This window comes from Scatophagus argus, chromosome 12 (assembly GCF_020382885.2).
Source record: "Scatophagus argus isolate fScaArg1 chromosome 12, fScaArg1.pri, whole genome shotgun sequence".
Lineage (NCBI taxonomy): Eukaryota > Metazoa > Chordata > Actinopteri > Scatophagidae > Scatophagus > Scatophagus argus.
The window spans coordinates 22,768,506-22,794,230 of record NC_058504.1 but is presented as its reverse complement, the minus strand read 5'-3'; the positions used below and the strand labels follow the sequence as shown (position 1 = coordinate 22,794,230).

General features: G+C 41.1%; 2 protein-coding genes across 2 annotated transcripts; one reads left to right on the top strand and one right to left on the bottom strand.

The window, feature by feature from the left end:
- Nucleotides 1–1,187: 1,187 nt before the first annotated feature.
- Nucleotides 1,188–20,604, top strand: b4galt1l (DP-Gal:betaGlcNAc beta 1,4- galactosyltransferase, polypeptide 1, like). The gene is made up of 6 exons (XM_046406797.1): nucleotides 1,188–2,108; nucleotides 8,907–9,142; nucleotides 13,333–13,520; nucleotides 16,627–16,749; nucleotides 17,741–17,845; nucleotides 18,242–20,604. The coding sequence occupies exons 1-6, from the start codon at nucleotides 1,775–1,777 to the stop codon at nucleotides 18,369–18,371; spliced, it is 1,116 nt and encodes a 371-aa protein (XP_046262753.1). The 5' UTR covers nucleotides 1,188–1,774; the 3' UTR covers nucleotides 18,372–20,604.
- A 2,782-nt stretch (nucleotides 20,605–23,386) lies between these two features.
- Nucleotides 23,387–25,553, bottom strand: exosc3 (exosome component 3). Its single transcript, XM_046406798.1, has 4 exons — nucleotides 25,212–25,553; nucleotides 24,788–24,937; nucleotides 24,530–24,681; nucleotides 23,387–24,453 (listed from the first exon to the last, which is right to left on the bottom strand). Exons 1-4 carry the CDS (start codon nucleotides 25,434–25,436, stop codon nucleotides 24,246–24,248), a joined length of 735 nt encoding a protein of 244 aa, XP_046262754.1. The 5' UTR covers nucleotides 25,437–25,553; the 3' UTR covers nucleotides 23,387–24,245.
- Between the last annotated feature and the right edge of the window lie 172 nt (nucleotides 25,554–25,725).

Below are 25,725 nucleotides of genomic sequence, written 5' to 3'. Positions count from 1 at the left end.
AATTTGGCTGAAAGCTCTGAAGAAAATACTGGCAAGTGGACGTTGATCTTAGACATTTTATTTGTCACAAACTCAAGGTCAAGAACAAATTTGTACACTGAAAATGTGACAAGCAAAAACAAAACAAAATAGCAGAAAGAAATAACAAGAACAGAAAACAATAAGAGAAAAACTAACAAGAAAAAATTAAACAACAAAGACATAATAAAGTTTAACAAGTTAGGTGTTGGTTATATTTACATCTTTGTACCACATGGTGGTGTTTTTGCTTCACTTTCATCATTGCTTGTCTGGTCACAACCAATTAATAAATTCAACATATTTAGGTCTATATAGTCATATAATGACTGATGGTCGGTGCTAGGAAGTGTTTAACAGGTTTAGATTTTCTCAAAAACAAGATAAGTAGATTCATATTTTCTTTTCATTAATCACTTTGTTGGATCAGTTTTGAAAGAGGATTCTGAATCAGAAGCTGTTCTGACCTGAATCAAAACAGACCAAACAATAAGTGATTCATAAACATCAATCACTGATTCATAAATAAACTTGCATGTGCCATTAAGATTATCGAATGTTGACATACTGTCGAGTTGTCATAAGAAGCCACACCCCTACATGGAGCGTTCAAGCTGCTTCTACAATGGCAGGACGGAGTAAATATAAAATCCATAAGCACAACAGCAGAACGTCTTTAGTTAAACTGGAAGCCACTTTTATATGTGTGCTTAGTCTGGATACATTTTGTGTTTCAGTTTTTCTTTATTTATTATATTTTATCTCATGGTGCATTAAATTACAATAATAATAATATCAGCAACAAAATATGCATGTAATTCAACTCACTAATATCGGTAGTTTTAAGCATATTTTGAGTCTTATTTGCTTTGTTTTTTGTAGATATTTGGAATACAGCTGATTCATACAGCCATTCATACAGCCTAATTGTTCGAGTTTGTTTTTTCAAAGTTTCCTTTCTTATAAACTACCAATCTACCAATGAATCATTTTAATGCAAACTGACTTAATAATAATAAGTGTTTTTTTTGTTGTTTTTACATCTTGTGAGTTAATTAATGAGTTATAATTTAACACTGTAAACGTCTATAATTATCATGGTGGCGCGCCCTACTTTCCGGTAAATTGTCGATTTTATTCTGAAATCAACACCGGAAGTGTAACAGAACATTTCGTGAGTTTGACATTTGGCGTCCTCCGCGATGACTGAAGCAGCGAGAGTCTGACGAGGAATGTTTGTCGAGTTTCTCCCTCACTTCTAACAGTTTCTACTCGAAACCAGCAGCTTTTGTCAATACTTGTTATGTCTTAGTTTTGATTTTTTTAAAAACAATTTCGTGAATTGCGGGGACACTTTTAATTTTTAACCAGCTGTTTTTAAAGGAACACATTAAAGGAGACGTTGAACTGCTAACGGTAGCAGTTAGCGTTCACTGTAAACGTCACTGTAAAAGTGAACGAACGGAAAGCTAATTTAGCCAACTGTTACCGGATCGCGACAGAGTTGAAACTTTTAACTTGACTTTGTTTCGTTATTCGGCTTCTTTTGGGGATATTTTCGGTGTCCAAAACCTCGAAACTTTCGCGGAAAATTCAACAAAAATGGAGCCCGAAAGTCGCAGCTAACAGTTAGTTAAATGAGGAGCAAGCACCCTGGGGAAACAGTGTGAAGTTCCGCTTTGTAATAGCTCTCCTCGTGGTTTCCACCACACCAGTTGGCTTATACACATTTTGTCCAGTGTGCGAACCAGTCAGGATGGCCGGGGACTCCACTGTAAACTTTAACCTCCTCCACCGGACCTGTAAAGTGGTGGTGTTACTATGTTTCCTCCACATCTCCGTCACTGTTGTCTTCTACGTACGGTCTTTGGACATCCGGTTCGCCTTCGTCCAGAACCAGCAGTCCCATAATGCTGTCACACAACCAAACCAGGCCAGAAACACCGAGTTCGCCTCTAAAACCAAAGCGAAGGAGGTATCTGTTGGGGTCCAGCAGCAGGAAGCGAAACCTCCTGAACCGAAGCCGGAGCAAAAAACGGAAGCGCCAGTCAAGAAGCTGGAGAAATGTCCTGAAACATCACCTCTGCTGGGTAAGAGTGTTTGATTTCTTGTCTCTGTTTCTCCTCGTGTTTACATTTTACTCAGTAACTGATGGTGGAACAACAGGTGGCGGAGCAACATTCACTGGCTGTTCTAATGTGGCAGAAACTCGTGACATACTACAAGTTAAAGTATGAGATTTCTTCATTATTACTAGCAAGAGCCTCTGATCAGATTAATTCCAAATGAGACTTTAGCCACTACTCACTGTCTCTGTCAATCATTAATCTGATTATAATCTCACCCCCCGGGATTCAAGTTCAGAGTCCGTCCTTAGGAAATGCTGCTCAACTTTACATTCACATGTGAGTAGTGAGACAGATGGGTGAGGACAGGGAGACAGACAGGTTTACCAGATTTTCCATAATCTATTTGGTCATTGAATTTACAACCTTTCATAATCAATTAATCTGTTGTTTATTTTCATGCAATGTCTGAAATTAACCTTTTTAGTCAGCCAAGCTGACTGGTGGTTGAGATGTTTTTTATTAACCAGAATGTGTGTGTACTGGTATGACTTAAAAAATACTTGACATTTATCACTGAGTTTCATAGAACTTTTCTAATTCAATTTCAGTTTCAGTTCAATTTATTTGTGTAGCATGAAATCACAAGAAAAGTTATCTCATGACACTTTGAGCAGGTCTAGACCAGACGCTTTAATTTTTCAAATCTAAAACTCTCTTAAATGTTTTAGTGTGAAAGCTGAATCTCTGCAGCTCAGTGGGGTCTCATTCACTGACCCAACCACCAACCATATGCTGGTGAAAAGTGACATGTAGGAATGCACTGATACCAATACCAGCATCGGATATCCGATGCCCTGTTCCTGCACTCGTACTCCTGTTCATAAAAGTGTCCCGATACCACAGCACCCGATACCACTTCACGGCAGCATGACATTCAGTTGGGCGGTCAGGTGCTGACTGAGAGTAAGGAGGAGCAGTGTCGGGGGTGTGGAGGTATTTCAAAGTGGATGATGGTGACAAAAGTAAAGCGGGCGGCACATTATGCTCTCCAAAGTTCAAAGAGTTTGCTAATAGCAGCAAATAGCAACAACCAACTTTGCAGCAATCTCTGGAGAAGAGGGAGAACCAGCCGTTGTTGGTTGTTGATAATATGGGATTTAGACGTCTTCTCAGCGTACTGGAGCCGAGGTATGAGATCCCTAGCCGACACCACAACACTGACACAGTCTTGCCAAAGCTGCACGACTTTGTGAAGAGGCACATCCACAGCCTGTTGCAAGACATTTCGACCCTCAGCTTCTCTGATATTTGGACAAGCAGTGTTAGCCTGGTGTTCCTGTCAAGTAAATGTACGAAGTGTAATGGGTATCGGCAAGTACTCGAATGTAAGTACTTGTACTTGTAATTGGATTGAAAAAATGTGGTATCGGTGCATCCCTAGTGACGTTCTGTTTGTATTTCACAGCACCAACAGAATTATCAGTGTATTATGTTAACAGGAGTCTGTTTATGAGAGCTGGTACAATGAAACGTATATAAACCTGCAGACTGATTTTGGTATTCCATCTGTCTTTACCACTGGGCCAGTCCATTGTAAATTCACCCTGGCCAAGCTTCTTTCCCATAGTTAGCTGGATAAATTTAAAACATTTGGATTAATAGTGTAGTGGAGCAAGATTAACAAACAAAAGAAGAAAAAAAATGTAAGGGTGGTGCAGAAAAACTAAGAGAGAAGATGCTGAAGTCCTTTGAGACTAAGGCAAGTTCAGCATTTCAAATTATTTGTATGACACCATTAGCAATCAGTCGTCTGAGCTGTGTGAGCCTGAAGACATTGGCAGCAGAGAGAGTAGCCTGGTGGTATTAGTTCTGCTGTTAGTCAAGAGGTTATTGAAGAGGTAAACTGAATACTATACAATACAAGCTAAGCAAGGTTTGAGTTTTGCTAGCTGGCTGTGTATTTTGAGCATCTTTTTTTAATGCCTGTTTGTTTGTTGATGTCAATCAACAAAAAAACAGAGTAGACAGTAGACATTGGTAGATCACTTATCTATAATCAAAGAAAATGACTAAATCAACCCAAAAACACTAAAAAAATATACAGACTGGAAAATTACACAGATGGTTAAAACTAAAAACTTGTGAAGAAGCTAAAGTGTCAGCTTTATTTCGTCAAAACCAGGAGTCTCAAACTCAACTTGTTTGGGGGCAGCTGGAGGTAGAGTCTGGGTGAGGCTGGGCCGCATCGAGTATTCCACAATAAAAAGGTTTCAGGTATTCTAAAAATAAGTACAACTGATCCAATCTTCTCAATCTTTATTAACAATTCAGAACATGAACGGTTCTTCAGAACATAAGCTTCTCTTACCTACTCCTTGATTCGTCTTACACAGCTGAGCCACTTTTGGCTTGAGGGAGGAAGCAGTTGAGACCTTTTGTATGGCTTGAAGATGCTCATCAGTAAGTTCGGAATTGTACTTTGACTTATTAAAGTTCATGGTAGAGAAGAGCTTTTCACACAGATAGGTGCTCCCAAAAAAGCACACGCTCCGCTTGAACATCATGGAAAGCTCAGGGAAGGTGGGGGTCAGTTCTCTCAAAAATTGTCCAAGCTTGTCTGCTTTTCCACTCACCTCCCTGAACTTGGCTTTGAGTTCAGAATTGCACTGCAGGTCAATTAGTTCCATCTGAAGCACAGGAGGGGGCATCTTCCACATCGACGGAGAAGGGGCCAGCAAAAATTTGACAAGTGGCTCTGTGTGTCTTGAAGTCTGCAAACCTGTGATCAAATTCCTCCTGTAGCTTTACAATGGCATCAGCATACTTCTCACCACTGAATGGTGTGCCCGAATCCATGAGTGCCTTGCATGCTGGGAAATGGCAGAGGTTTGTCTGAGAAAGCTGGGCTTTCCATAACACAAGTTTTGTGGAAAATGCTCTGACATTGTCATAGGCAGCACTGACAAGCTGCCCCTGGCCTTGTAACTTCTTGTTCAGTACATTCAGCTCCTGTGTGATGTCAACAAGAAAATCCGTGAGCCATTTGGGATCACTTAGCACAGGAACCGCCATCCCATCCTTCTTCACGAAGGCTTTCACTTCTGCTCTCAAAAAAAACCTCTTCAGGAAATTTCCCCTGCTGAGCCAATCTACCTCAGTGAAGTAGAGCACATCCTCATATGCTGACTCTATTTCCTCCAAAAAGGCACGGAACTGCTGTTGCTTGAATTCCCTGTATCTGATATGATTGATGCATTTCACAACGACAGACATCACATTGTCAGACTTCAGGCATTTGCTGCAAAGGAACCTTTGAACCTTTTTTTTCCAGACAAACTGTACTTGCAGGCTGTAACATGCACTTTTTGATGAACTTGCAAACTCCTCAGCATGTCTAGTTGAGTAATAACGTATGATGTTGTGTTCCTTGTGCACCGCAACTTTCTCTGTGCATATAAGGTTTGGCAGGTTTTGAGAAACACATGACTGGGGCTGGATCCAAAAAAAAACAAACAAAAAAAAAACAAATGCATTTGTACTGGGTGACAGGATATATTTTCCTTCCACTTGGTGACACTCCCAAATCACGTTTCAAGTGACTAACCTTGCTAATTCGCGTTTCTGCCGCAAGTTGAGCCACGAGCTATGGTAGCCCACAAGTGATAAAAATTATAAAACGCCCAGGGCAACAATTCGCACAGGTGCATGTGAGAAAAACACTAACACTAAACTTTGATGTCAAGGGGAGGGGGGTCACAAAATGTTGTCCTGTGGGCCTCAAGTGGCCCGCGGGGTGTGAGTTTGAGACCCCTGGTCAACACCAATGAAATTACAAAATGAAAAACACTGCTTGTGACTATATTAATAAAGCTTGGGTCAAACACTTTTAAAAAGAAATTCATTAGAGAACAGCAGAAGACATCATGTTTGGGCTTGGCACTGAAATGTCCTAATTTGACATATTTTCATATTTGTTTACTAAGATAATATGTAACTTCAGAGTCAGTAAGAACATTTTGTTTGCTTATTCCTTGATTATGTGATCCAGAGCTAAAACAGAGAAACATTTTCATTATTAATCTACAGACTGATAATTTCATACATTAATCACTTACCATATAAAATGTCAGGAATTAGTAAAAAATAACAAAAAACAATTTTGGTAAACAGTAATTAATAAGTGAGGTGTTTTCTTGTTGATTGATTGATTGATAATACCGTACTTTCATCGTTAGCCTGTGGTCAGACTAAAATCCCTTGAATGATTTATGTTGGGTGTAGTTCAGAACTTCAGTTAAAGTGACACTTTTCTTGTTGGCTGTGTCAACATCTCATCGGTGTTTCAGAAGTGGAACACTTAGTCACTACAATTGTTCAGTGTGTTGGTTTAAGATTGGTCTGTGATGAGGGGCTGATAAATGTTTAAGAGCTCATAATTAAAAACTGATAATAGAATTAAGTTGCCCTAATCAGTATGTTGTGGATGTTTAACTGGTGAGCTGCTGATTTCTAACTGGTTGGAAGTTAAGGCTCCTTTGAAGTGTGCAATAACAGTACAAGATTGTGTTTGACAGTACAAGATTGTCCAATTTACCCACATCACAATCTTTTCCTTAATCTAACCTAATAGTTTTGTTGCATAAATCAAACAAAAGAGATTGGGTGCCTACACCCTAATCAAACTGCAAGTAAGGCTGGTCATGGGACACGAATCACAGTTTGTGTACAACCCTGTCTCCCACAGCGCCATGCTGCCTTTGCAGGCTTTGATACTCTTTATACTAAGTGCTTTATAACAGAAAGTTTTATGGATTTTCTGACAGAAAGCCATCTGACACAAAGCCCTGAAAGCTGATTTCTTTCATTACCTTCTCTAAATCAAGTTTTGTCAGTCTGTTTCTTTCTCCATTTGGTTTGCTTGCTTTGACTGATTTTGCTGTCCATGTGGACTTCATGGTCTGCTTGTAAATGACAAAAGTTTATTTATCAGTATTTGTTTACTTAGTTCATTAATGTGAAGTTAATCAAGTTAATGTACCATCAAAGTGTTCTCTCTATATTTCAGACTATAGTTGCTTTAATAAAACCATGCCTTATTGAAAGTTTTATTATCTATGTTTATTGTTATTCACCGCCTCCACCAAAAGAGGTATGAACTGAAAGTGAGTTTGTAAAATTGTTACCCTTACACCTCTATTCTTCAGTGTGGTTTTTATTGTTCAGTGTCTGTCGCATAACCAGTCAGAGTCTCAGTAGAAGCTCCTCCTCCTCTTCTTTCTCTTTTTTTCTTCGTGTTTTCTGTCAGTGCTGCTCTCTCTGTGTAGCTCAGAGTTATGTCCTGTTATCTTCGCAGCAGCTGTTGTGTGTTATTGTACACTTCAGCTTGTGGAGGGTTAAAGCTGCGGATATTCAGCTTGTACTTATCTGGCTGTAGAGCAAACCTGTAGAGAGCAGCAACAGCTGAAAGTGGAGAGATTGTAGAAAAGCAGATTTTCTGTGGCTTTTGGTCGGCAGATTGTGTTCTCAGTATTTGTGGATATCGCATATTGATGTCCAGCTACTAAGAGTAGTACTTTAGTTGTTTGTAGTTAAGTATTATTATTATTTGCTCTGGAAGTACAAATAACTGATAACATGTGCTCTTCATTGTCAGTACCATGTTTATAGAGCAATGCAACTCAGTTCTGCAATAACTGAACAGTTCTGGTCTCAGAGAACAGTGGACTGTGCAGGATTGATCTGGAGTTCAGTGACTTGCACTGACGTGAACAGGATGTGATTATGCTGTCTCAGTTTGTGTAGCTTTGATGATCGAAATTATTTATTATCAGTCTGATGGTGTCCATGTTTCCTCAGCTGTGACACCCCCCCCCCACCACCACCACCCTTTGAGCCACCAATGATTTGCTTTTTGAGCCAGCCAGAAATGGCTGTTGGAGGAACTGGAGTCTTCTGCGTTGGCTTCATTTTTCAGACATTGAGGTTGCTGCTTGGTTCAGATGTCTCTCTGAGCAGACAGACACAAACAGGACTAAATATGTTTGTTTTATAGTCTGCATGTTTCTCCAGCATGAGGTCACAAGTTACAGAGACGTTAATAAAATCCAAAGCTGTGTTTTAGTGTCTGTTATTAAACTATTTGCATATGAAGACAGAGTCCAGATCTGACCTGAGAACTGTTTTCTCTAAAGTCTCTCTGTCAGGATGGAAAAGTACCCGTCTGAGTAAGCCCTGATGCCTGTGTGTTAATGAGCTGTTTGGACAGAAACCAGCCTCTTTCTGCACCAACATATTTGTCTGATTACACACTGAAAAGCCTGCTGAAGTTTGGAAAATTGTCTCCTTCATGAAGAAGTTTCATGTTCTGCTTTTTGTGCTACAATTGTCTCAGTAGAAAACTCTGCTTTTCTGTTTTCTCTGATTTATATGCAGCAAACTGAGTAAACTAAAACTCAACTAATGCACATCTCTTCTGTCTATTTTCATCTCACTACATGACCATACCAATAAAGTGATGTAGCCACCTAGAGGGAAATGCTGATTGGATGAATTAATGTGGCTTTTCTTTGGGTGGTGTATTTTAATTAATGCATGATGGAGGAGGATTTGTGACGTATTGCTGATTAGTGTCACAACATACAGTTAAATATGTGCAGTCACATTTGGGAAGTTTGTCCAGCTTCAGTTAACAGCATGAACTTGCCAACAAATCTTAATTTTTGATGATTTCTTTCATCCTCCTCTTTCCCTCTGTAGTTAGATGAATAACATCCCAGTTTAATGCAGTCATTTTGATTTTGATGTTTGATGTGTCCTCAGTGGGGCCTCTTCGGGTGGAGTTTAATATTCCTGTGAATATGGAGCAGATTAAGAAAGACAATCCCAACCTGCAGCCAGGCGGGCGCTTCAAACCCAAAGACTGTGAGGCGCGGCAGAAAGTCGCCATTATCATCCCCTTCCGCAAACGAGATGAACACCTGAAATACTGGCTGTACTACCTACACCCAATCCTGCAGAGACAGCAGCTTGACTACGGCGTCTATGTCATCAACCAGGTACAGTGTGATGTCACATTTATGTTTTTAAACTACACCTGTCTAACATTCACTCTGTTACAATCTGAAGGCTTCTTTTCTGTGAGCTCAGATATATCTAACCTGGAGCTAAAAAATACACAAAACTAAACAAACACTGAGGGTAATTAAACTTGGACCGTGATTAATCATTTTACCTATCTGGAATTGTGTGATGCAGCTCATTAGTCACAAACATGAATAATCTGTCAGACATGGTGTGGACACAGAGGACCAACTGAAACAGGTTGAAGTGACACACTGATGTTATTCTATATCAAGGGACAGAGTTTTGAGCTCATGTGGTGCAGAGTTCCTGAAAAAGTCCTGAAGAACTCTCGTTGCAATGAAAACCATAAATGTCCCTTTTAAACTCACTTGGGCATGAGAGCATTTGCTCTGTGTGTGTGTGTGTGTGTGTGTGTGTGTGTCTGTGTGTGTGTGTGTGTGTGTGTGTACTGACACCCGCATCTTTATCACTCAGAACACGGACATGAGCACACACACAGGCATGAGAGCATTTGCTCTGTGTGTGTGTGTGTGTGTGTGTGTGTACTGACATCCGCATCTTTATCACTCAGAACACGGACATGAACAACAATGACTCTATTATCTAATCATTTCATCATAATCAACACTGGTGCTCAGATACAGTTCTGTTTGCTGATCGCATTACTCTTATTTCAGTTTCCTTGTGGTATGTTTAATCCTGATGCTCTGGTGCAAAAAGCTGATAGGAGGATGCTGTTTGTGAAAAATAAATTGACTGTTATAGTCAGTACTGTTTGTACTCCTCCTCTGTACTGTCAGTACTACTACTAGTACAGTGTTCTTGTTGCTACACCTGTCTCCATCTTGTACGGGCATAAGAATACATGCATTCAAACCAGAAGTTTTTGGTTTTGGGTCTTATTGTTCAGCATGCACAAATGCAGTGTATGGATATTTATTTGTGCAGAACATTTAAACTCTGACTCCTCCACCCCCCCCCACCCTTGTATCTTTCACAGAGTGCTGGGGCCTGTTTCAGAAAGTAGGTTTAGTGAGTAAGTGAAACCTGAAATGAGGGAAACTCTGGGTTAACCCTTTCAATAAAGAAGGTTATTCAAACCTGAGTCAGAGGGGTGACTCAAGCCCATTTTAGAAAGAGAGGTAACTTAGTCTGTGAATGTAACCTGGTTAGGGGCAGGTTTTCTTCAGTAATCCTGAGTTTCTCTCTGTCTTCTCTTTACAGAGCTGAAGCACTGCTCCGTTTCCTCATTCATTCATTCAGTCACGCACATTTGAGCGGAGACCAACCAAGTAATTACTATTAAAATGACATGTCCTTTTATTGAGGATCCTATAGATGTGCCTCTCCCGGAGGTAGTGGTCTTCTGCCTGTTTTCCGGGTCTCTGCCCTTTTTCTGTTGGCTGCGTATAAGTCAAATGTTACTTTCCTCAGCCCCAATTAATTCTTGAGGCCAAATAGATGATGATGTTATCCTTCCGTCCATCCATTTTCTATACCGCTTATCCATCAGGGTCATGGGGCGGCTGGAGACTATGGGTGAGAGGCGGGGTACACCCTAGACAGGTTGCCAGTCAATTGCAGGGCTGCCACACAAGGACAGACAACCACACACACTCACACCCACACCTAGGGGCAATGTAGAGTAGCCAGTTAACCTAATGCGCATGTTGTTGGGCTTGTGGGAGGAAGCCAGAGTACCTGGAGAAAACCCATGCAGGTGTAGGGATAACGTGCAAACTCACAGGCGGGACCAGGATCTTGCTGTGAGGCCAGAGTGCTAACCGCTGCACCACCATACTGTGGACTGTACTGAGGATATTATGTTAAGGATAAAGCTGTTGCGCATTGAAATAACCACTGAGTGATGTTTACTTTGTTTAATATGTCAGATTTTATTACAGGACGTTACAAACATAAGCTTGTTAGACTTGTAAGCCTAACCTGATCGAATTACCCTCTTTGTCTCACTGGCTGTTGACATGCCGAATCATAGTATCGGGACACCATTGATGCTGGCTTTTTATAGTAGTGCACGCGCTTAACTCAGAGTCAGCCTTATCAGAGTTGATTGAACTAACCCAGATCAGCTGTTCTAAAACCAGAAACTGGAGAGTTTTCCATCTCAGAGTAAATCAACTCTCAGTCACAGTTTAACTCGGAGTTTGTTGAACCTCCTTCTTGAAACAGGGCCCCTACATACATAGCACAGAGGTTGCACAGCCTCGTAACTATGGTGAGCACAGATAAACCAGAGCTTGAAAATCCTCCAGCATCATTAAGGCCTATTCTTTTGGAACATTACAATTTCTCAGTTAACTACACTGATGATGAACAAAAGCGGGTGGATTGGGCTAAAGCTACCTGCTGGAATTCAAGCAGTTTTTTGTTTTGTTTCTTTTCCTGTGCATTACGCCTCACCATTTTTTCTGTGTACAGTTAGCATGGTTACAGAGGTTCAGAGTTTATTACTCTGTGAGCCTCAGTTGTCCTTACTTAAATACGAATTTATTATAACAAAACAGTGATATCAGAGAAGATCTTGGTACGGAATCTATACGTAGGTACAGTCACATACCAAAAGCTTTAACGTCACTGCGTGTTACACAGCTTCATACGCCCTCAAATACAACACCACCAGAATAATCAAACGGTATCGATGTTGCTTCTTATTCCATCAAGGAAGTCTGGAATTTCTCCAAGGTCTATCTTTTCTGTACCTCCAGACAGCCAGATCCTCCCAACGTAAAGCATATCAAGGTTGAAGCACTCTGAGGATGATGGTGAGGTGATGTAAACAGGATGTGTGTTAGGTTGCAAGTTGAAACATCAGCTCAGGAACACATTAACTCTTTTCTTCTTCTTCTGTTTGTTTGTTTGTGACTCATTGTTATTCTTCTCTCTCTTATCTGTGTGTTCTTCCTCCTTATTTTCCTCCTCACCCTCTGCCCCCCCCCATCTTATTTTTCCTCTTTCTCCTCCTTTATTTTAATTTCCTCCCCATTCTGCCTCCCTCGCTCACACTGCCTCTCCCTTCCCCCCACTTCCCTCTGCATGTCAGGCATTTCTGACCAATGGCTGTGCTCACTGGAGACGTTAAGACCTATCCCTTGCTTGGTTTCGGCCAATATCAGCTGGTGTTGTCAGAGAGCTCCTCTGGTAATAAAGGCCTCTTCCTTTACTTTTTTCTATCAGTCTGTGCTTTTCTTTTTGTTTCTACCAACAGAAAACAAAAAATGTTGCAGAGTGAACTGAATGTTCTGAGTGAATCTTTGCTAACCTCTTTGTGCATTTTTCACATGAACAAAAAAACAAAAAAAGCACGGGCTTTATGAGCATTCCCCGCTTCTACAGTCCCAGACCAAAGATAATCATTGTACGGGGCTAGCAGAGTCTCTGATTGGTGTGAACACATGATGACAGTATTAACTTCTGCTCTGTCTTCAGTTGCGTGTTAAACATATCGAGGCAGCCACTCTCTCAGTTCTATGAGTACTAAATAACTCTTGACACCTGAGCACTCATTGTAGCCTAGCAACATGTGGTCTGTGCCCTGGAGCTCAGGTGTGTGTGTGAGTGCGTGAGAGAGAGAATGAGCATAACATACAGGCAGACTGGAGGTGGTGTTTTATTGATGTCAGGCTGCAGGTGAGACAGTGAAAGGAGAGACTCGGGTGAGCTCATTCTGTCAGCATCCAAACAATGGCATTCAGATTAGACAGACAATGAACAAAACCACCTCTGAGCTGTGAGGTGTTCAGGATTTAGGATTTAATTTAAGGCAGTGATCTGAAACTAAATCCACCTTTGTCTTCTCATCTTTTCATTGTTCTGATGTTAATAATATAATGTTACTAATATATGTAAGATAATCTGTGCATGAGCAAACCCTGATTACTGTGATAAGACTATTACAGTAACAGTCTACTGTAAATGAGCATTGTTATTGTGCTCCAATCACTGCGGGATATAATCTCAAACTGCACGTCGTGTTGATGTATGTCTAAAATAAAATAAAAATAAAAATCTAAAATTGTTAATGTCATACAGCTAAAGTATCCTGTAATGTATGAATGTTGTTTGTATGTGCAATATTTGCAACTTAAATTTTTTTCACTTCTGTGTTGAAGTCAGATGTGTGTTTTTAACTCTTGTTGATCAGGATGACAATGAGATCTTTAACCGGGCAAAGCTGCTGAATGTGGGCTATGTGGAGGCGCTGAAAGAGTACGACTACGAGTGTTTTGTTTTCAGCGACGTCGACCTGATCCCCATGGACGACCGCAATACGTACAAGTGTTTCAGTCAGCCTCGACACCTGTCTGTGTCTATGGACAAGTTTGGCTTCAGGTGAGAGCATACATCTGTCTGTAATATTTGTGATAAGCACTTTCAGAAACAAAACTTGAATGAGTTGAAACCCGAATGTTACAGCCCTGTGAAATATTCTCCTGTATCTAGTGTTTATTTCTTCCTTTATTAGAGACCAGAGTACTTTAGTATGGATCATTTCCTGAGTCTGATCAGAACTTTTTCTTTTTATTTCAATATATCCCTCCTCTTCTTGTCTGAAATTCTATACAGTGACTGAACAGAATCAACCACACATTTATTATGATACCAGTTACAACTCACACAGGGAGTGACACCTAGATTAAGATAAGATAAGATTAGAAAAGATAACATAGGAACTTTATTGATCCCGCAGGAAATTGTTGTGCCAGGGTTGCAATACAAAGATGCATACAAAAGTAACAAGTATTTTTTTCACACAAAATATTAAAAATAACTGAGTAATATATTAAAAAAAATTAACAGAGTACTTTAAAAAAAATAACAGAGTATATACATGAGGTATAGATAGATAAGGTGCGGAATGGCAACGGGTAAGGTGTGGATACAATCTGCAGGATGCAGGATAAATTGTTTTGTCCTATGTGGAGAAAGGGGATGAGTTGAAGAGTTTGATAACCACAGGGAGAAAGGACTTCCTGTGGCGTTCTGTGGAGCACCTCGGTGGTCTCGTTCTACAACTGAAGGTGCTGTGGTAGGATTCCAGGATAGCTGCCTCCAGCTCTTGCGATGCAGCAGAAAGCAAAACATATCTGCATATCTGTGACATGAGAACTTCCTCAACTCACCTGTTGGCTGCCTGTCAGGTCTGTGATTCAGTAGGCTGAGTTCTGTGTCTCTGAAGTGATGGTGAAACAGAACAGATCAAGTTCCAGATGCTTCAAATGTGTGAGTGACTCAGGCGCTTTAGTGCGGCCTCCAGTCCAATGTCAAAGTGCTGCAGCACAGTTTGTGTTAGCCGCTGATTTAGTGTGACACACATCATGCTGTAACACCAAACTTTCAGGCTTGTGTAGGCAGACTGCTTAGGCTTTAGTAGTCCCTGTTTGGTCCTTTGTCAGCAAGCAGCTCAGAATATGAACATGAAGATTGCAGTTGTTGGGTTGAAACCACATGGCAGAATTATTCAGGCATCAGGAGAACATTTTGTGGATGTGATGAAACGTCCGCAAAATGTTCTACATTTTCCAGTCAGTCCCCTCAGTGTGTGTGTTATGTAAGGCAACATGAAGTGTGTGTGTGTGTGTGAGAGAGAGGAAACTGCTGAGTCATTAAAAGTGCTGCAGCTCTGATCAGAGGGTCAGAGCTGTGTTGGAATAAGTGAATGCAGCTGCTGCACAGACATGATGGTGAGAACGTGTGACACTGCAGAGGAAGAGATCTGTTTTCTGAAAGCTGGCCATCTGTCAGGCTCTCTTCCTATTTCCTCTAGACACAGTCACAGACACACACACTTTCTCTCTCTTCAGCAGGCTTTCCCCTCAGGATAATCTGGCAGTTTTAAGATGCTGACGTGTAGTTTGAATGTGAGAAACTGACTACAGGTCACATGATGTGGTTGTGTTTGTGTTAATACATCTGGTGAATTCACAGTGAATCTGATCTGCTGTCTCTTTGCTGTCCCGGTAGACAAACAACACTGCAACGGAAAAAAAATCCCCAGCAGCCCAGAAACCATTTTCCCTCTTAGGCTGACATTTTAACAGAGATGTGCCAAAATGCTAACAGGATATTTAGCTGCATGTTAGCTACATGGCTGTATGGATTGTAATGTAATCCTGTTGGTTCAGACTGAAATATGTCAAGAACGTCTTGATGAATTATCATGAAACATTCTCTCTCTCTTTGTGTATCTGCTGATGATTACATTTACATTTGTTAATCTTTCACTTGGTTTAATCTTTCACAGTTTTGTTTGACTAACTGCAACATGTTTGTAATACTGTACACTTATGTACATTCAGTAAACTGTTCAGTGGACTTCAGTGTAGATCAGCAGCAGTGTAGTCCAGAATGACTCTCAGAAAATCATCAAAGAAATACTCTTATTTTGTGTGTTTGTTTTTTGTTTCTTTCCTTGGTGTTGAATACACTTTGGTCCTCTGCATTTAGTATTATATCCACAGGTGTCAGTATCTGAGAGTCAGACAGTCAGAGTAGTTCCACTCTCATGTTTGTATGTGAAACACGAAGCTATAGCCAGGAGGAGGTGGTTAGTTTAGCTTAGCATAAAGACTTGAAACTGAGGGAAACAGCTCACCTGTTTCCACCAGCACCTCCAAAGCTCACTGATTAGCGCATTTTATCTCATGTACAAACAAGTTGCGGTGTTGTTGTGTGTTAGATTAGCAGTTGCCAGGCAATCAACAGAGACTCCAGGAAGTTACTGGTCCCAGTGGAGAACTGGTCTTGCTCACAACCTGCCCATGCCTACTTTTCTTTACTTGAGATACATTGTGTTAATAGGTAAGCTTTGTAGGTGCTGGTAGAGCCAGGCTAGCTGTTTCCCTCTGTTTCCAGTCTTTATACTAAGCTAAGCTACAGCTTCTTGGTGCAGATTCATATTTACTTGAAGGAGAAAGGGCAGAGGCCACAGAGCCAGAATGTTTCAGCCATTGAAGTCACTTGGCATATTGTGATAGTGTAGTGCAAAATAAACAGCTCAACTCAGTCAATATAAATCACAAAGAAACAATTATCTTATCTTGAATTTCAAACAAACGGATGCTGATCTAAGCCATTGATTTCAACTGCTTTCATGTTTTCACACATTATCACACCACATTACACCATAAAAGTGAAGTTTAATGAAGTGTGAAAACAGCTATACACACTCATTCGGTAAATTTGTCTGTCCTTGCTGCCTCTTCAGCAGTGATACAGAGGATTCATGTGTTTATTTAAAAATGGCATGTTTTACAGAGGCTGAAATTTCATGTGCACCTGACACCATTTAAAACAAGTCATTCAGGTTTTGCTGGGTCTTCTTCACAACCTTAAAAAAGGTCCATGTTTTGGGGTCTCACAATTCTTTTACATTCGGTTTTTGCCGTCGTAAAAAGTGTGACAGTTTGTCTTCATATCCTTTGTCTTTGTCCTGCAGGTTACCTTATAATCAATATTTTGGAGGAGTTTCTTCCATGAGTAAACAACAATATCTGAAGATCAATGGATTCCCAAATAACTACTGGGGCTGGGGAGGGGAGGACGACGACATCTACAACAGGTACTCTTTGATTATGCTCATCCTCATTACATACTCTGTATACAAAGATGAGGGGCTCTCTAACTGATCTACATAGGAAGATGGTTTACTTGTGGAGAAGGAGTGAACTCAATTGAAACAATGCCAGAGATCCTTGTTTTGGGAAATTGGTTCATAAGGGAAACAGATTCCTTTTTTTATTTATTTATTTATTTTCAAAAAATGAGTAGCACAAACTTAATTTCTGTGTTTTGGTGTTTTTAAACTGGGGACTTTTTCCTGTTTGGTTTGGAAACAATTTCTTCAGTGACTTCTGATCTTTGTAACTCAATAAAAGTTTCAGATACTTAAGATGTTAGAATTTTGTTCCAACACAAAGTTTAATTCAATTCAATTTTATTTAAAGTGCAGACAGGGAGATGGAGAGAGAAAGGAGAGGGGGAGATAGAGAGAAAAGGGAGAGAGGAGAGAACAGTGCAGAGCAGGAGCAGCCGGATCCAGGCAGGGCCATGGAGAGGGTTCTGGATCCAGCAGCACTATCAGTCCAGTAGGTAGTGCCATAGAGGACTCAGGATCCAGCAGTGGTACCAGGCCTCAGGAGGGCGGGGCAGGAGATTCTGGATCCAGCAACATGCTCCAGAAGTGCTAAGGAAAGATGGAGCACAAGAGCTCCGTGGGAGAGGGCGAGTTAATGCTGTACCTGGTGATGGGACATGATGAGTGGGTCCCTCTGCTCTGAAAGCTCGGTGTCTAAGGATCTCCCCCAGCTGAACAGTCCTAACTATAGGCTTTGTCAAAAAGGAGGGTTAGTCCTTTTAAAGTCATGCCTGAATCAGTTTATCCACAATCCGTCTGGAGATGAAAGATCACAACAGTCTGCTTGTATGTGTTTTAATCCCTCACAGTACTTTGATCACATTTTTCTGTTGTCCTGCTTTGACCTCAGTGCTGTTGCATGTTTGTATGAAGTGAAACTTCTGTTACTCAGTGAAAGCTCCTGTCGTGTTTTCAGGCTGGCGTCTAAAGGGATGTCCATCTCCAGACCGAGCGGTGAGGTTGGAAAATGTCGGATGATCCGACACAACAGAGACAAACAGAACGAGCCGAACCCTCAGAGGTGAGCATCCTCACATCATGTTCATATTATTTTTGTATTGTTATAGAGACTGACTGACCACACATGTGATTCCTCCATGAAACACTGTGGGAAACCTGCCATTCTCCCCTTTTTGGCCTTTTCAGTACAAATGTTGCTGCATAGAAACAAGCTAGTGGTTGTCGGCCATGTTTGTTTTGATTCTGATGCTATTAGAGGACACTCATGTTGTCGCTGAGCAATGGTTCAGTGTATTGTCTGGTGTATTCCACCTGTCAAACACAGAAACATCTTAATGTCGGTTTGTTCAGTATTTGTCCCAAACTTCAGTTTAAGCAATTAACACTGATGTATGAACTGATGAAGGCCTCACCTGTTGACAGAGAAAATCTTCTTCTTTTTGTGCTTTCCTTCCAGGTTTGACCGAATCGCTCACACCAGAGAGACAATGTACAAAGATGGGATCAACTCTCTTTCCTACAAAGTGGTGAAAATAGAAAAGTTTGACCTCTTCACTAAGATCACAGTGGATGTGGGGAAGCCATGATGAGGAGCAGTGGACTGACAGGAGAATGAGACTGGACTGATGCAGTAAAAACCAGATGTGCCTTTGACGCTTGAATCTTTAAATGTTTGGTCCTTTTGGATCAGATGCGCTGGACTTAGACAGCTGTTACTGCTGTTTCTGCAATTCTTGTTTTTGCACAGACAGACAGACTCAAAGTTTGTGTGTGTGTTTTGTTTGTTTGTTTGTTTTTTTCTCTGTGGGGCCTTGAGGATTTGTCTCTGCTTGAACACTGAGTGTAAGAAATCGGCTTTGTTTGTCAGTTAGACGCTGCTGCTGCTGCTGCTGCTCATGCAACACATCCTGCACAGGCCTTTAATTTTGAAAATAAGAGACAATCAGAAATGCTGGGTGACGTGGTGTGGGCTTTAAATGTGGGGGATTATGGGTAATAAACAGGGTAAGTTTAGATCTGGTCTGTTCCAAATCCTGGTTCTATTAGCTGATCTGGATTGTGTTGAATCCAAACACATGGTCCAGTTGCATATAACAATCAGAAGTGAAATCTGATTTGAAAAGTTAAAAGACAGCAGACGCTTCCATGAAAACGAAAACTCACTTCAGAGTTCAAAGAGCACAAAATTAAGGAGGTTTTAACTTCCTGTGACTGCCTCACAGTAAAAACCTGCTATTGGTTTGCTCGTAGGAATGTTCAGTTCACAGCAACAGTAAGTTATCTTATAGCTACACTGTAGGAGTCGGTGAACAGCTGAATTGGACTCCATGAATGTTCAGCAGCGACTGATCCTGTTACAAATTACCTTTTTATTTTTTGAAACTCATTTATGAATACTGCCACTAACCCCCCAAGCCAGGAAACCGTTGGTATATGCATGGAAACAGGAAGGCAGAAGTGAAAGTAAACTTCAAACCACAGATTCAGCTAGAACAATGAACCTCTATCTGTGTATCAGCTTTTATACAAATCACTGATTCAAATTTACTATAGATATTATGCAAGTGTTTGAAGAAATACATCAAAAAGTGTCAAACAAAAGGTAAAACGGCTGAATTATAGGAGACCAATAAAAATGAGAAATACGATAAAATGAAGTCTCAGAAATAATACTGCTGTGTTTACTGACAATCTGTGGAATCAGTTACATTTCGGAACCAGAATCTAAACACCCAGTGTGCGTGTGTGTGTGCGTGTGTTTGTTTGTTTCTAACTGTATAATAAATAGGGGACAGAGCCACCTGTTGGTTTGTTGACTATGGTTTTGAAGCCTTGAGTTTGGCATTAATGTTTTGCCATCTTGATGTTTTTGGAGCCAGGAGTGAAATCATATTTGGATGAAAGGATGGAGCTGGGGAGGACATCCTGAGTGGGTCTGACTGAGAACCCCACCCTAAAACATCCCTTAACTTATGGTCTGTTTTACTCTAAATTTGACCATAATTTACAAAATGAACATCGTGCTGTATTGAAGAAGACTTGAAACTGGCGACTGAGGTCATAAATGAACAGACAAGTAGACTGATTTTCTCAAAAGCCTATGTACAATCAGAGCTATTTTTGAAACCAGTGGAGTCGCGCCCTGCAGGTCATTAGAAAGAATGTAGGTTCAAGGTTTCTCTTTTCTGACTAGGAAACTCATACTGTCTACGGTGTGTGTGCGTGTGTTTGTTTTTTCAGGTGAGTTTCCCATCTCACAGGTGAATGAGTCCACTTTTGATGGTCTCACATTTCTTGTTTCTTTTCGTTCACAACAATCCCAAAGTTCATTTAAGTTATATATATATATTACATTAAAAATAGATCCTGATCAGCTTTCAACCAAAATATAACCAGAGAGTCCAAAACCAGTTGATTGTACCTCCAAGTGGCCTTAGCTGCTGGTACCAAAGCGTTAATGAGACCACCTGACAGCTGCAGGTCTTCATCCCATTTATTTATCTCAAAATATCAAACATTTATTATCCAGATGAACTTTGACACTATCAACCCATCTGTGTGTATGTATATGTGCATGTGTGTTATTATGCTGTTTTCTATCTTGAATGTTGAATTGCCTTACTAGTTGTCGACAGGTTTGTTTGTTTCTCTGCAGACCAAATAATTCTTCATTATTATATTTTTAATAAGTGAATGAATCACCTTTAATGTGCCTTAAAATGAATTCAATGTAAGTGATTGAACTGATGGAGGGACCCAGTCTGTGTAAATGTACAATGATGAAAATGTGATGATGAAAAATAGAATATCTGAACTCAAGTGTGCGTTTTTGATTCCTTTCGTTTTGTTTTCTTCCTATAATATTCCACGTTTCCCCCTAAAGGATTTAATCTGCACCAAAAAGACTGACAGAAGTGCCTCTGCAGATATTTTCTTCTTTTGTCACCTGTTTTTGTTTTGCTCATGTGTCCTTGTTCCTGCTGCTTCTCTATTTTTGGTGTTGTGTGTTCACCCTGATCTGATTCATGGACATGTTTCCTGTGTCTGCTCAACTGGACAGAGTTCAGGTTTCCTCCAGCTGCAGGTTTGAGGTCAGTTCAGGAAACACTCAGAGCTTAGTTTTATTTCAGGCACAGAAGTGATTTATGACAAAGAAGTGTAGACAGATGATTTTCTGCTGGTTTTTAGTCTCTGCCTGAATGCTGTCAACAGACCCAGAGGTTCAAACATCTGCTTCGAGTGACTGTGATGAAACTGAGACAATGTAGAGATTTTCTGAAAGAGTAAATAAGAATTGACATATCAGAATGCATTTTTTGTTGGTGTTGTCAGTCCACATTCTTCTTGACTTGCTCTTTTCTGGCTTGTTTGTGTCTCAGATTTGTAGTTTATTAGCTCTCGCACTGTAATACATCCTGTCTGTGTTAATATCCTAACAGTTGTTTCATCTGAAGTTGTCTGCTTATTGACTACTGACATATATAAAGATGGCTGACACGTCTCCACTTCCGACTACTGTACAAAAGTGAAACCAAAATATCCCAAACACGAGCCCTGACATCTTGCTCAGGTGAGGTCGTTTGGAGCCAGAGTGTGGAGTACTGACCAGGTGGTGGCGCTGTGTTACTGAGTTCCCACCCATACGCCCTTCTCAGCCAGTCAGGAGTAGTACTCAGCTGTCAGTCATGATGTTCCGTCCCTTTTTTCTAGCATCATATAACTAATTAAAACCAAACAGAAAAATGAACACTTGAACAAACATCAGTGTGATAAGAACAACCTAAAATGATAGAAACCATCTTTGGGAATAAGTTATTTGATGTGTGTTTGATTTGGCTCATATCCCATTGGCTAACATGGAGAGAAAGGGGATTATGAGCTGTACTGCAGCCAGCCACCAGGAGGCCATCCAGATGTTTAGGCTTCACTTTTGGGAAGCTCTCATGTCGCCCATCTTTATATGCAGTCAATGAGTTGGACTCAGAGTCTTGGGAGCTCTTGATAACTCTGAAATTTAAGTCCTTCCTGAGTTCTCAGCAACTACAAGCTGGTTTCAGACCATTAAAACTTAACACACAGCTGTGAACAATCCTGCTGCTGTTTTTTTTTTTTTTTTTTTTTTTGGTTTGTTTGTTTGTTTGTTTTTTTGACTGCATGTGGAACTCACCCAGTTTGTGTTGAGAGCAGCAGGTCTCAGATCAGCTCCTCTCTGACACAAACATCTGGTTGTGTTTCAGACAAATCCACAAAAAATTAGCCGCAGAAGAAAGAATGAAGTTCAGTCCGACTTTACATTTCTTTTTTTGACATATTTTTGTCATTGGAGGGAACTCACTCCAACAAAATTTGTTCTCTGCATTTAACCCACCCAAGTGACGTGCACACACACACAGCAAACCCGGGGCAGTGGGCGACCGCGTGCAGCGCCCGGGGAGCAGTGGGGGTTAGGTACCTTGCTCAAGGGTACCTCAGCCATGGACACCGGTACGGGGAATCGAACCGGCGATCCACCGGTTACGGGTCAGACACCCTAACCGCTGATCCACAACTGCCCCATTTCAGTAAACGCTTCAGATGTTTTAATAAAGGTTTGTCTGATCTCTGTAGGCTGAGGGTTCTTGAGATGCATTCATAAACAAAGCAGCAGGAAGCTGGTTGTTAATGTCTTCGTAGTGAAGAAGAGCCGGTGAACTTCATCATATTGTTTCATACTTTTACTATATTGTCAGCTGTCTCTAGTATTTTGTCCACCTTTTGTATAACCTCAAGAACCTGCTTGAATTTGCTCTTGAGCGGGAACTAAAGTGAACTCTGCAGTCAGGACTCCATGGAGCCGGGCCAGCTGAGTCTACGGTGGACAAATGGCTCCACCTGCTGGAGGACTGCCGTCAATATGAGGTCAGTCTGAATATGATCAGTTTTGATCCTAAGCAGGACTGAAGTAGAAACCTGTGGGTAAGTTGTTGTTGAACTTAACACTGAAGTGGACAAGAATAGACTTGACATTATGTGATTCTCCTGCTGGTTATGATTTAATATGAGCCATGGCTTACCTCGCTCACTGCAGTGGAAACACACTTTGTGAGCCCACTGTCAGATCAAGGTAGTTTTAAGTCTTGCAGCAAATGAGTGGGGTGTCTGTCATGATGTATGGCTAAGTCAAACTAGAGTAATCAGAAAGTAGAAGATTACACTGTGTACATTTTTCTAACATCAGTCCACTGAATACATGTTGTCTGGATTCTCCTCTGCCGTTGCTGTTTTTCTGTTTCAATCCATCTTCTTTTCTGACTAAACCCTGAAGCAGGAATCATATGGCAGGTGCTGTCAGTTTGGGTTGATTTGAGATTTGATTTTCATAAATGACATTCATAGAACCTGCTTTAGCAACATTTTTAATGCTTAGCAACTTTGAATTGAATGTGAGTCCACCAGCAGAAACGATCATAATACTAAGTATACAAGTATAAATATAAGAACTCTTTATAAATGAGGCCCCACGAGTTCCTTATTTAATTTCAAGTCTCACACTCGCTCATTATCAAGATTCTTGTGAGTCAGGTATTTGTTTCTGGGTAGAACAAATGAGATGAGGAAAAAACAGTGATTTTTAACAAATAGCATTTAATGTACATAATATTTACTGTATATGCCTCATATAATGTAAATAATGAATATGAAGCTCAGATGTTTTACAGAAAAATGCCTGAATATAAAGACACATGGCAGAAGCAATGCAGAAAATGAACACAAACATATCCAATTAGGTTTTTCTAACAAGTTTTACTACATATATGAAAAGAAACAGGGTTGTTCCAATACCAGTATGAGAAATTTTGGATCAATTATCTCTGAGTACAAGAGCTAGTCCATCCAATACCATGAAGTTTATTAGTCCTGAAAAATATGTCAATCTCATCTCATGACCTGCCTCGGGTGTCATGGAGACGGTTCAGGAATCATCATGCGACTCCACGCCCGTCATGTGACGCCGGCTTGTTTCCGTGATCAAGAATGATCTCCCAGTCTCAACAGAAATGAATTCAGACTTGATGTTAGCTTTTCTTTTAACAGATTTTCTATGCTAAACAAATGGAGCAATTGGAAAAAAAAAATAAAAACAGAACAGAAAGAAGAAAATCTGAAATAAAACGTGAAGGCTCTCTGACACACAAAGTGACACCGTTTATGTCAAAGATCCAAGAGTTAAATGTTAAAAGGAAGATCAGGAAGTAATCACAGAATGTAACCATCAGTTTTTACCTGCCAGTCTGTGATTATTCTGGCCATTCAAATTTCTTATTTCTATATTTAATATTCAACACTTTGGGGCTCCATATAAATCCTACAAAACCAGCAGACGGCTCATACGGGATCGATTTTTAGGTCCAACAAACCTGAGAAAAACCCGGTCTCAAAGGCGACACACTGGACTCAAAGGAGGTCACTCACCAGGTGGTCTACAGCGCCCCCTGTGCCACCCTCCTGAACAGCTGCTGTCTCTGCTGGGCTGTCATGGTGTCGCAGCTCTGCAGCAGGTTTGCGATGATGAGCGTCTGCTGGACGCTGGAGGACTTGACCCACAAACGGCCGTTCATCCCCACCACCAGCTCGCAGGGAAACAGATCCTGCAGGTCGGACAGGACCTCACTGCGGGGGGACAAGAGTCTGGGGGGAGGCCAATCATCTGGTGTTAGGACAGACACTTGTTCATTTTTACTAAAACGTCTGAGGCGGTTTGTACCTTCTGACGAGTCCCAGAGAGACTGTGAAGAGCAGACCACCTCCTCCAAATACCCCCATCCCATTGGCTCGTCCTGAACTGTCCATACACACCAGCTCCGGCTCCATGTCCTTATTGGCGATGATGAACTGAGCGAACACCAGGTCACCTACCTGCACAGGTAACACACGGAGGGGGGGGGGGAGGTTTAAAATGAGGCTGTCCATATTTCCAACTAACACTGGACTACTGGACCACTCTGTGTCCTCACTGTCTGACCTGGACGTTGGGTCGGTTCCTTTTGGTCGCTCCTTCAAACGCCAAATAGGACAGAGACGCCTGCTCACTTCCTCCAAAGTCCACCTTGAAGACATCTCCTGATTTGACCGTCACAATGCCAATGATGGTTTCTCCTTTAGCTGGGACATACTGAGGACACAGAGACAGAGTCAACTCCCAGCATGCACTGCTCGAACACTTGTCTTCTTAATTTCGGTGTTTGTATCTCCTCACCAGTTTAGAATGACTTTACTACAGCCATCGATAAAGAACTGCTAGCCGACAGAATTTGAATCAACGGATTTAACTTTCGGAACAAATACTAATACCGTACTGTGTACAAACACGTGACCGTTTCTACACAGAAGCCTGCGTGGTGTGGAACCGACTGCTTAATGTCTAAACTGATTCCAGTGAACCTCACCCTCTTCTGCTGTGAATCAATCCAGAACACGTTGGGCTGTTTGTGTCGGAGGACGCCGCTTTTACACACCACCAGCCGGTCTCCGCTTCGCCTCAGACCCGGACCACATATCACCTTTTCCGGCTTAACGTGCTCCGTTAGAGAGATGGTGTCGTCAATTTCAGAAGAGAATTTATCTCCTGGTAACAAAACCTCACCGACTTTATCTTTTAAACCAGGAAACATCGCGGCTCTTCAGAAGCCACACTACCATGTGTTGTTGTTGGTGCTGTTGTCGTTCGACGGACAGACATTAATGTGACACAGAGGAAGCAGGAAGGTCCGACTGCAGCGCCCTCTGCGGGGCCGCAGGAACAAAGACATCTCACAACATGGTAAAATAGAATAGGCTTTTATTGGTCCTGCACTGGGGAAATTCACAATGTCACAACAGCACAAAGATCGCAAAATAAAGGTGCAGGTAGGTCTGCCACAAAGTAGACAATGTACCCTTTTGTGACAAAATTATACAAAA